We start from the raw sequence: 12,530 nt of genomic DNA on the forward strand, positions 1-12,530 counted from the left end.
CTTCACCTCCCCTCTATGTTGTTTGAGAAAAAAAATGGCATACAACAGTGGAGGAACAATGGGGCATCTGCTGGTACACTGGAGGGGAGTTTGTTCCAATTATTAGGTACTGATGAGTTTTAAGCTCATATTTGGCAGTGGTTTCTGTGAGCATTAGCAAAGGAAAAGGTTGTTTTAATAATAATAGATAACACATCCATCACTGCCCTACTGCTGGATAGAAAATTAAAAGATTATGAGAATGATCATGATGAATAATTTTATGAATTTATGATACATAGAAACATAGAAAAGTGACGGCAGAAAGACTGAGTGGTCCATCAAGTTTGCCCATTTTGGGGGGGGGGGGGTTTTGTGTGGTTTTTTTTTGGGGGGGGTTGGTTTTTGTTTGTTACTTGCTTTTGTTAACTTTTTTGTCTGAGTAAAGATCTATGCTTGTCCCAATCATGTTGGAAGCTATTTACTGTTGACTGGCTCACTACTGCTGCTGGAAGTTTATTCCAAGCATCAACTACTCTTTCTTTAAAATAGTACTTTCTGAGGTTAGTTTTAATCTTTCTTCCAGTTAGTTTAAGGTCATGTCCCTGTGTTCTTGATTTTGTTTTCGTGTTTAAAATACTGTCCTCCTGAACTTTATTCACCACCTTGATGATGATGATGATGTAACGTCATGGCTGATGATCAGGTACCTTGGAGTACTACTGTCTCAAGCTAATCGCCTGCTAAAATGGTATGGACAAGAATGTCAAATGGTTATCAGCATGAAACAATGTTTATACATTTAACTTTCTCTGTTTAGCAACTTCATTTGTTTTATGTTCTATCCTTCTATAGATCAACTACACAGGAGCCAGCATGAATCCAGCTAGATCATTTGGTCCAGCTGTCATCATGAACAAATGGGAAAACCACTGGGTAAGACAAATTAAATACACTAATTATAATACATTTGTTTAAAGTCTATTAAAATATATACATATACTGTACATTAATTAATGCTAGTAGAAATCCTTATTAGGACTAAATTGAGGGAGGTTGTATTGCATTTTATTTTTTGCTTTAACACTGGCGGGTCTATTCGAAAAGCAACGAATGGCTTTAAAACACATGCACCTATAAGATTCCTCTGCTTTATATATATATATATATATATATATATATACACACACACACTGTATACACATATTGAAGCCCATATTAAATATACTTTACCAACCGTTCAGTGTCTGCTACCCCTCTCTGCCAATCCCTCCACTTGCTTCCACTCACTAAACGGATAAAATTCATAAAACTAACAACAATTTACAAAGCCATCCACAACTCTGCCCCCCCCCCCCAGCTACATCACCAACTTGGTCTCAAAATATCAACCAAACCGCTCTCTTTGATCCTCCCAAGACCTTCTGCTCTATAGTTCCCATGTCACCTCCTCGCATGCTCGCCTCCAGGACTTCTCTTGAGCTTCCCCCATCCTATGGAAATCCCTACCCAAATCTGTCCGGCTATCTCCTAATCTGTCCGCCTTTAGACGATCCCTGTAAACCTTTCTCTTTAAAGAAGCTTATCCTGTTTCTAAGTAGTAAACTGCCATTTATTTCCTCCATCAGCTCCTCCCCTCACAGCTATTACTTTTTATATCACTCAACCTTTCCAACTAGATTGTAAGCTCTAATGAGCAGGGCCCTCTTTTTCCTCTTGTACCAAATTTTATTGTAATGTCTACTTTTATTTTGTAAAGCGCTGTGCAGACTGTTGGCGCTATATAAATCCTGTATAATAATAAATAATAATACACATGTTGAAGCCCATCTCCAGGCAAAAATGAAAATACCTTCCCCCTTACTTATTCAAACCTTTCTATTTTTTGTTTTCAAATCTGCCTTCTAAAGCAATGTTTCTGGGTGTGGGGGGCTGGTAATCCACTCCCCTTTTGCTGACTTCACTCTTGAGAATTCTGTCCTGGATCCTGAGAGAACTCCTCCACTGAACAGCTAATAGAAAATCCCCATGTCATACAGCAAGAAGAGAGAAGATTTGAAATGTCACATTACAGTTGATAGAGGTGATTAAAAAAGATTTAGGTAGTTGTTCAATTTTTTAAAAAATTTTCATGGCACCAACTAGTTAGAGGAGAGTGGGGATGGAGGGCATGTTTGAGCCTGGAGGGTAGCTCTCTCAGTACGTCATATAGACTGGAGAGTGAGGGGTTCTACACACACTTCCAGCTTTTAAATCTGACAATCAGACTCCTGCCTGTCAGGTGGAAGCAGTCGTGCGCCCCCGTTGTGTATCCCCGGCTCTGCCTGCCCGGGACCAGAATAGCAGGTGCTGCCAGGTAGAGGGGAGGAAGCTAAGCAGATACATGTCGCATATCTCCCCGTCTTGTTGCTGACTCAGAAGCAACATGTAAAACTTCACTTCCATGTCTCCCTCTCAGTTTCCCGGCCATCAAATTAGGTAATTTATTGTGTTTGTGTACTTTTTATTGAAATTTTGCATTTCACAGACCTTTGCAGTAAAATCGTGATGTAAAAAAATTGGAACTATGACTATTTTATTCTCTAGGGTGTATGCTTTCAGAAACGTTTTGGGGTTTTTATGTAATCATCAGACCTGAAATGATTTTTAAAATGTGTGCATTTTTTTAAAAAATGTATCTGGCAGCAAAAGGGTTAAATATGATTCTTTTATTAACAGCCTCTTAATTGTTCTGAAAAAATACAGTATTTAGATTTACATCTGTATTATTCATTACAATTTAACCTGTTTCCAGTCAACAAGTGGATATTTAATACAAGAGATAGATATTTTTGTGGCATATGACCACTGCTATACCTGTATGTGGTCACCCCACAGAGGTGGACCATTGCTGGATCTTTAGTAGGTTTAACCATGTCAGCCAAAGTGGTAGTTACGCATAAGGATATTTTTATTGTCATTCAAAAAACTTGTTATACATGAAAGACATCAAATAATATACTCAGGCCGTAGTGAACAATAATACAAGACAAATACACAAAAATAAATAAATGTGTAAATATAAAAACATACAAATCATTTTGCAATTATTGCAATCATAAATCATCATAAAGTACAGTACTATTAATGTAAGTTTGCACAAATGCTAAGAAAAGAAATACTAATATATAGAAGTGATATTTTAAGTTGATGCAGAAATATTTAATCTCACAGCATTAGGAAAAAAAGGTGTTCATGAGTCTGGTGGTTCTGGCCCTGATGCTGCATTACATCCAACCTGAAGCAAGGGGGACCAACAGTCCATATGTAGGATGGAAAGAGTCCCTCATAATATTAAAACTGCTCTTCAGGCATTTCTTGAAAAATTAAAAGTCAGCAGCTACAAAAACAGTGGCTGCTGACTTTTAATAAACAAACACTCACCTTTCCTGGGATCCAGTACCTTCCTCACCTGAGCCAGTTTCCCAGGGGTATTCAGTAACTCTAAAAACTTCTATCCCCAACTACTTAGTTCACGTTTATCCATTCAGAGGTCCCCAGCCTTGCCTGTAATCTTCACCTGTGTTTCCATAGACCTTACAGCAATGCGTCCCACAGCTCTCCACCATTTACACTGCCTGTTAAAACTATACTATACTAATATATACAGTTGTGTTCAAAATAATAGCAGTCAGACCTCACTAACCTGATCAATCACTGTTTTTGGTAGAAATGATATTTCTACATGGCAAATAATTTACTAGCAGGTGTAGTACAGTAATAGAAATCCAACAGACCCAACAGTCATGACATGCATGCTGCTGATTCTGTGTAATTGAATCACTAATTGAAAGGGGCATGTTCAAAATAATAGCAGTGTGGAGTTCTATTAGTGAGGTCATTCATTCTTTGAAAAGCAGATGGCAATTATTGCCCTTATTTAAGGAAGGAGGCAGCAAATGTTGTTCATGCTGGTTACAGTGCATTTCTCTCTGAAATTCTGAGGAAAATGGGTCGTTCCAGACATTGTTCAGAAGAACAGCGTACCTTGATTAAAAAGTTGATTGGAGAGGGGAAAACATATAAAGAAGTGCAGAAAATGATAGGCTGCTCAGCTAAAATGATCGCAAATTCTTTAAAATGGCAACTAAAACCTGAAAGACGTGGAAGAAAGCAAAAAACTACCATTCGAATGGTTAGAAGAATAGCCAAAATGGCAAGGACTCAGCCAACAATCAGCTCCAAGAAGATAAAAGAAGGTCTAAAGTTACCTGTGAGTACTGTTACAATTAGAAGACGCCTATGTGAAGCCAAGCTATCTGCAAGAAGCCCCCGCAAAGTCCCACTGTTGAAAAAAAAGACGTGCTGAAGAGGTTACAATTTGCCAAAGAGCACATTGACTGGCCTACAGAGAAATGGAGCAACATTTTGTGGACTGATGAAAGTAAGATTGTTCTTTTTGGGTCTAGTGGCCGGAGACAGTTTGTCAGACGATCCCCAAACACTGAATTCAAGCCACAGTACACTGTGAAGACAGTGAAGCATGGTGGCGCAAGCATCATGATATGGGGATGTTTCTCATACTATGGTGTTGGGCCTATTTATTGCATACCAGGGATCATGAATACATCAGAATACTTGAAGAGGTCATGCTGCCTTATTCTGAAGAGGAAATGCCCTTGAAATGGGTGTTCCAACAAGACAATGACCCCAAACACACAAGTAAACGTGCAACATCTTGGTTCCAGACCAACAAGATTGACGCTATGGAGTGGGCAGCCCAATCCCTGGATCTTAATCCAATAGAACACTTGTGGGGTGACATCAAAAATGCAGTTTCTGAGGCAAAACCAAGAAATAGAGAAGAACTTTGGAATGTAGTCCAATCATCCTGAGCTGGAATACCTGTTCACAGGTGCTAGAAGTTGGTTGACTCCATGCAACACAGATGTACAGCAGTTCTCAGAAACAGTGCTTATACAACTAAATATTAATTAAATGATTCAAAGGAAAGCAAAATCTTCACACATTTTTCAGTTTATATAGTGAATGTTTGAGTTTGTAAAGAAGAATACAAACACTGCTATTTTTTTGAACAGTCTAATATTCACTTTTCTTCAATTTGTTAGAGGAACAACACAAATTTGATATATTTTTCTTTATGTTTTGATTTGGAATAGATTGTGTAGTGCTCCCAATGCATTTGTGTGTATGGAAATAAAAGCTATTAGAAGGATTTGAGCTTTATTCACTTTTTTCAACACACTGCTATTATTTTGAACACAACTGTATATATACTGTATATATATATATATATATATATATATATATATACACATACATATATACAATATATTGCCAAAAGTATTGGGACACCCCTCCAAATCATTGGATTCAGGTATTCCAATCACCTCCATGGCCACAGGTATATACAGTCAAGCACCTAGGCATGCAGACTGCTTCTACAAACATTTGTGAAAGAATGGGTCGCTCTCAGGAGCTCAGTGAATTCAAGTGTGATACTGTGATAGGTTACCACCTGTGCAATAAGTCCATCCGTGAAATTTCCTTACCACTAAATATTCCACAGTCAACTGTTAGTGGTACTATAACAAAGTGGAAGCAACTGGGAAAAACAGCAACTCAGCCACAAAGTGGTTGCCCATGTAAAATGACAGAACGGGGTCAGCACATGCTCAAGCGCACAGTGCACAGAAGTCGCCAACTGTCTGCAGAGTCAATAGCTAAAGATCTCCATACTTCATGTGGCCTTCAGATTAGCACAAAAGTGCATAGAGAGCTTCATGGAATGGGTTTCCATGGCCGTGCAGCTGACTCCAAGCCTTAAGTCACCAAGTGCAATGCAAAGCGTTGGATGCAGTGGTGTAAAGCACGCCACCACTGGACTCTAGAGCAGTGGAGACATATTCTCTGGAGTGACTAATCACGCTTCTCTGTCTGGCAATCCGATGGACATGTCTGATTTTGGAGGCTGCCGGGAGAACAGTACTTGCCTGACTGCATTGTGCCAAGTGTAAAGTTTGGTGGAGGGAGGATTATGGTGTGGGGTTGTTTTTCAGGGGTTGGGATTGGCCCCTTAGTTCCAGTGAAGGGAACTCTTAAGGCATCAGCATACCAAGACATTTTGGACAATTTCATGCTTCCATCTCTGTGGGAAGAGTTTGGGGATGGCCCATTCCTTTTCCAACATGACTGTGCACCAGTGCACAAAGCAAGGTCCATAAAGACATGGATGAGCCAGTTTCGGGTGGAGGAACTTGATTGGCCTGCACAGAGTCCTGACTTCAACCTGACTGAACAACTTTGGGATAAATTGGAGCGGAGACTGTGGGCCAGGCCTTCTCGTCCGACATCGTTGCCTGACCTTACAAATGCACTTCTGGAAGAATGGTCAAACATTCCCATAGACACACTCCTAAACCTTGTGGACAGCCTTCCCAGAAGAGTTAAAGCTGTTATAGCTGCAAAGGGCGGGCCAACTCAATATTGAACCCTATGGACTAAGAATGGGATGCCATTAAAGTTCATGTGCATGTAAAGGAAGGTGTCCCTATACTTTTGGCAATATAGTGTATGTACACTTGTATATATTTGTATAAACATATGTATACACAACCTTCTACTCAAGATACCCTGCTCTAAATAACCCTTCTAATCACTACTATCTTACATATGAGGACCCCTACTGGCTCCAACAGCTCAATTGGCTGCCTACTCTTATTACAGGATTCCAAACCTTAACTATGGTGACATCTACTGGTCAATTTGGGGAACTACATTGGACATATCCGTAAAGCTGAATTAAAAGGATTAATGCTCACCTTTCCCAAAGGTTTCTTGCTGGTGCCGACATCCTATCCTGTAAAGTGTTTTTTGCAAATCTTCATGGGCTGGCACAGGATGAGCTAGTCATGAAGCTAGTCACTAGGATATAGCTGTATGTTTTATTGCATGTCTCTTTTGCAATAAAAAGTCTGTCTGCACTTGTAACAGCAGAACTTTCATTCTGCATTAAACTCCAATATTATAGGTTCATGACAGAGTCACCAGTGATGCATATAAATACTGTACTGTAAGTTAAACATAGTAGTTTCTGGGAACAGGTAAGTTTCTGAGAAAACTGTGTGCAATTTTAAGCAAAAAAAAATAAAAATATATATATATATTAACCATTAGCCGCCCGGCCAATGGCCATTTGGCGGCTTCAAAAGTGCTTCGTCCTTCCGGGTGCATGCCATTTGGCGTGCTCCCGCACATGCGCAGTTTGCGCTAATGCAGAGCCGCGCAGCGGCGCGATCTGTCACCGGCCGTGTACCTCGGACACGGCCAATGACAAATCTGAGTACCTGCCCCCGTTGCTAGTACCATGTGACCTGCTGTGACCAATCACAGCAGGTCACATGACAGTTGTATACAATGGATGGCTTCATTCATGCCATCCATTGTATACTAGTGCCTAGCTGTGAATGGTCACAGCTAATCACATGCGCATGTCATGTGATTAGCTGTGACCAAATCACAGCTAAGCACAAAAAGAAAAAAAAAACCTGAATGAATCGATTTCATTCAGGTAAATGCTTACTTATAGCAAAGTAATTCTTTGCTATAAGCAAATTGTGTAAAAAAAAAAAAAATACTGATCACTTCCCCAAAGTAGTACAATGTTACTATGGTAACATTGTACTACTTTGGTCATAGTAAAATATGAAAAAAAAATCTTAAAAAAAATAAAAAAAATCTAATAAAAAATTAAAAATAATAAAAAAATAAAAAATATATATATTTTTTTTTTTTTCATACATACATACATGCTCACTGCCATGCCAGTTATATGATGACGCTGTACTGCACTGGTGACAGTATGTAAAAAAAAAAATAGTGAAAATAATATTTTTCATTTTTTCATTTTCCGAAAAATTCTGACAAAAAAAATACTTCAAAAAACTCGCCATGCCTCTTATGAAGTATGTCGGACTGTCTACTCTGCAAAAAGGGGTCATTTGGGGATATCTGTACTATTCTGACATTCTTGGACCTCAAGAAATTAGATTGGCTGTCAGTACTTCAGGATTGATCAATATTCAGATATATACCATAGTTTGTGAACTCTATAACTTTCCTACAAACTAAATAATACATCCTAATTTGGGTTTTTTTCACCAAAGACATGTAGCAGAATACATCTCGGCCTAAATTTATGAAGAACAATTATTTATTTGTAAACTTTTATAACAGAAACAAAGAAAAACGTGTTTTTTTTTCAAAATGTTTGGTTTTTTTTGTTAATTTAGCAAAAAATAAAAAGCCCAGCAGTGATTAAATACCACCAAAAGAAAGCTCTAGTTGTGTGAAGAAAATGATAAAATTTTAGTTTGGGTACAATGTTGTATGACCGCGCAATTGTCATTCAAAGTGTGAGAGCGCTGAAACCTGAAAAATGGCCTGGGCAGGAAGGTGTAAAATTGCACGGTATTGAAATGGTTAATTATAGTGCAGCACAGTGACTAAGTAGTTAGCACTTCTGCTTGGCAGCACTATGGTCATTAGTTCGAATCCCAACCATGGCACAACCTGCATGGAGTTTGCATATTCTCCCTGTGCCTGAGTGGGTTTCCTCCAGGTACTCCAGTTTCCTCCCACACTACAAAGACATGCTGGTAGGTTAATTAGCTCCTGTCTAAATTGTCCCTAGTATGTGTATGTATGAATGTGAGTTAGGGACCTTAGATTGTACACCCCTTGAGGGTTAGGGACGGATGTGAATGCACAATATATATGTAAAATACTGCATAAATTGATGGTGCTATATAAGTACCTATAATAAAAATAAATAAATATTGCATGTAAGCGAGGTTCATTTACTAGAGGAGTATAAGCAGTTCAGCCAGGAAAGTACATTTTTGATTTGAAAAAGGCATGTTCATTTTGTAAAATGAATGCTATTAAAAAAGGGGAAACAGTTCTTTTTGAATATCTAATTATGAGCAAAAGAAAGAGGAAAACATGGAGTATTGCTAGCACATGAGTGTGTATTCACCCAGTTTACTAACATTCATTTTGCTAAGCAAACAGCCTCTATTAGTAAGCCAACCCCATTGTATGCATGTGAGTATTCTTATTCATATGTGCATATAGGTGTATTTCTAAAGGTGTTTAACTGTGTGTGTACTGTATGTACCACTGCATGCATTTAAAATACGTCCATCTGTATGTATGTACGTGTGTAGGAATGGGGTCCCAAAGATGTTTTTTCTTGACAGTATTTGAAAGCAAGTGCAGCTCCCTCACTTTATGTAATTTAGATTGGGACCAGCTAAAATGGTAATATCTGTTTTTATTTATATTTTAGGTCTACTGGGTTGGGCCAGTTGTTGGTGCTGTTTTCGCAGGGTGCCTTTATGAATATCTTTTCTGTCCTGATGTTGAAATAAAGAATCGCTTAAAAGAAGTCTTAAATAAAGCATCACAACAAAGCAAAGGCAAGTATAGTGAAGTAGAAGAAAGCAAAAGTCAAATTGAATCGGATGATTTGTTGCTGAAACCAGGCATTGTTCATGTCTTGGATGAGAAAAAAGGAAAAGATCCTTCTGGAGAAGTGTTATCTTCTGTATGACTAGGACCGGCTTCTGCAACAAAAGAAATGCCACCCATATCGCCATCGCTATTTCTTCCAATCAAAGAAACTGATATATTACAATAGCAGCAATTTTGTAAAAAGTCACAAAAACCTAATTACCAAATATAATTTAAACATACACAATGTAAATACACTATAAAAATATTTACACACAAGATCTTCAAAGAACATCCATTTGGCAGATCTAAGGTAAATAAGAATGATCCTTAATTTAACAAGAAGTCAATACTGAGCCTAAAATCTGCCCGTTTAGCATCTAGATTGACAGTGGACATTAGTTTAAAACACCCACTGGCAAATTCAAACAAATGGTTTTTCCTCTGGCGCATAATTGGCTGTTGTGTTGTCAGCACTGATTAAGACATGCCCCCATTTAATCTATCCAGAAGCATTGTAGCAGCAGATGAGCAAATTCAAAATTAAGCCTTAAAAATATGATATGTTTATTAAAATGATTGTTTCTGTAAAATAAAATATATGTGTTTTTTAAAGATTTGTTTGCTGGTATAAACTTTCAAAAAGTAGTTTAGAGGTAAAGAAACAGCATGAAAAACAGCCAATGGCTGCAGGATGAAAAGAAAAACATTAAGCACCTTTCTGTCTTTTTCTGACCATGTATCTTTTCCTTTTGTTTGATCTGTTGAATGGCTGTAGCAATTCATCAAGACAGTGCAAAAGAGTCCAGATCACACTCTAAAAATAGAAGCTCATTCTGGTTATCTAAAAACAGCAGATAAACACATGCATGAGATGACAGTCAAAATATCAAAAGATCCCTATACCAAAGGATCTTCTTGTAAAATATCTTTACTTAAATGCACATTTTTTTAACTAAATATTCTTGTTTATGTAAGACTGATAAAACAATACTCTATGTATATTCCTTGCTTGTGTAATGTTTTTACTGTGTGGGACAGCAAATGACCATTAGAAATCAAAAAAGGTCATATTGTGGATGTTCCAGTAGACTTACAGTACATAGCAGTAATACCCCAGGATTAACCATCTCAGGGTTGATTATTCTCCATGTTCTTAGACAAAAGATGCTTGGCAGTCATTTGTAAAATAAGTCTGAACAAATAATTTATTTGTAAAATTCAAAATATAGGAGTGTGAGGGACAATCAGGATTAATCTAGATTTTTTTTTCACTAACTTAGAACGGCATCACACTTTCTCTAAATAAAAAATTATACATACTGGATGTTGGATTGCAAAATTAAGTTTTGCAAAAAAAATTCTCTGAAGAATTTTAGAGAAGCATTTCTAATTATGCTTGGAAAATATATATTCACATGCTGATCAATGAAACTAAAACTTCTATTTTATTGGTACTTAAAGTATGTTTCAACTCACGAAACCCATGTAATATATCTATAGCCTACCAGTCTATAGATGAAGTGGCTATGTTAGTTTTCTTATATTATTATATAATAATTATTATATTATTATATCACGACTTGACTACTGTAACTCCCTCCTCACCGGCCTACCTCATCAGAGACTATCCCCGCTTCAGTCTATCCTGAATTCTACGGCCAGAGTCATCCACCTTACTAACCACTCCGTATCCGCCACCCCCCTCTGCTAATCCCTCCACTGGCTTCCGATTGCCCAACGCATAAAATTCAAATTACTAACATTGACGTACAAAGCTGTTCATAACACTGCCCCAAACTACATCACCGACCTGATATCCATTTACCACCCAAAACGTACTCTCCACTCCTCACAAGACCTCCTACTCTATAGTTCCCTGGTCTCCTCCTCCCATGCCCGTCTCCAGGACTTCTCCAGGACTTGCCCCATCCTCTGGAACTCACTACCCCAATCCATCAGACTGTCACCTACCCTCCTAACCTTTAGGTGCACCCTGTAAACCCATTTCTTCAGGGAAGCCTACCCCACCCTCACCTAATTGCCGATCTCCTCCACTCTTCCTACCACTCCATCCCCCACAGCTATTTCTTCCTGTACCACTATCCCCCCCCTCCTAGATTGTAAGCTCCAAGGAGCAGGGCCCTCGAACCCCTCGTGTATTATTGTATTGTTACTGTGCTGTCTCATGTATTGTCTCCCATTATAATGTACAGCACTGAGCAGACTGTTGGCGCTATATAAATACTGTATAAAAATAATAATTATATGCCAAGTACATTTTCTGCACGTACAGAAAAATACCCATTGATTTTGGTAGAAATCTTGTCTTTTTAACTTCTTGTGTACTTAAAGTGGTTGTAAACCTCTGACATGAAATCTGAACAAAAAATATCCCTCTATAGTGTGTATTTGTCTCAACCCAGAGCAATAAGTGTCATTTTTGTCTGCTGTCTCGTTTCTCTGCTATCTGTATGAGTCACTGCATGAGGCAAGGGATCCCCAGCACACAGTCTGTGATTGACAGCCGCAGCTCTGTCCCTGTGTGTTATGTGAAGGGGGTGTGTCCATTTCCTCCAATCAGCTCTCAGAGCTCTCCTCACTGAGCTCTGCAGGTTGTAACTTCGGCTCCCTGCCCCCTGATTTCTGGAAGCTCAGATAAGTGTTATAAATTCTGTACTTTGAACGGATGTAAAGAAGAGAAGAGTGCAGATAAACAGGTAGAACTTATGTAGGAGGAGTTGTTGCATCTATGTGTATCACCTGAGGCCAGCCACTTCACTTGGTATATCAAAGGGTTTACAACCACTTTTTACCCAAATTTTAAACAATGTTATCAACTTTCCAAGTCCTCTTCTGAGGATTACAGAACTACTCCTTCATATGGATAGCAGGATGTGTTCTATTGTTCTATCCTAGCATGACATGCTGCTTCTCCATAGATACAGTACAGTGAGTGAGCGATACTGGAATAATCACCAGTTGAAAATAAAGGAAACAAATTCAGAAAATGAAAACTAATGCATCCACCGCATTTA

The 12,530-nt window shown here is 38.4% G+C and overlaps 1 protein-coding gene across 1 annotated transcript in view; it reads left to right on the plus strand.

The window, feature by feature from the left end:
• LOC149431625 (aquaporin-4-like) overlaps positions 1-10,107 on the plus strand; it is a 53,774-nt gene extending 43,667 nt beyond the window's left edge. The window contains exons 4-5 of the mRNA XM_089665457.1: positions 835-915; positions 9,329-10,107. Coding sequence (XP_089521583.1) covers positions 835-915; positions 9,329-9,592 — 345 coding nt within the window. The 3' untranslated portion in view covers positions 9,593-10,107. The remainder of the gene's footprint in view (positions 1-834; positions 916-9,328) is intronic.
• The last annotated feature ends 2,423 nt before the right edge of the window (positions 10,108-12,530 follow it).

The sequence above is a fragment of the Staurois parvus genome, unplaced genomic scaffold (genome assembly GCF_062004578.1).
Source record: "Staurois parvus isolate SC_StPar_1 unplaced genomic scaffold, SC_StPar_1.0 ptg002197l, whole genome shotgun sequence".
Classification (NCBI taxonomy): Eukaryota; Metazoa; Chordata; class Amphibia; order Anura; family Ranidae; genus Staurois; species Staurois parvus.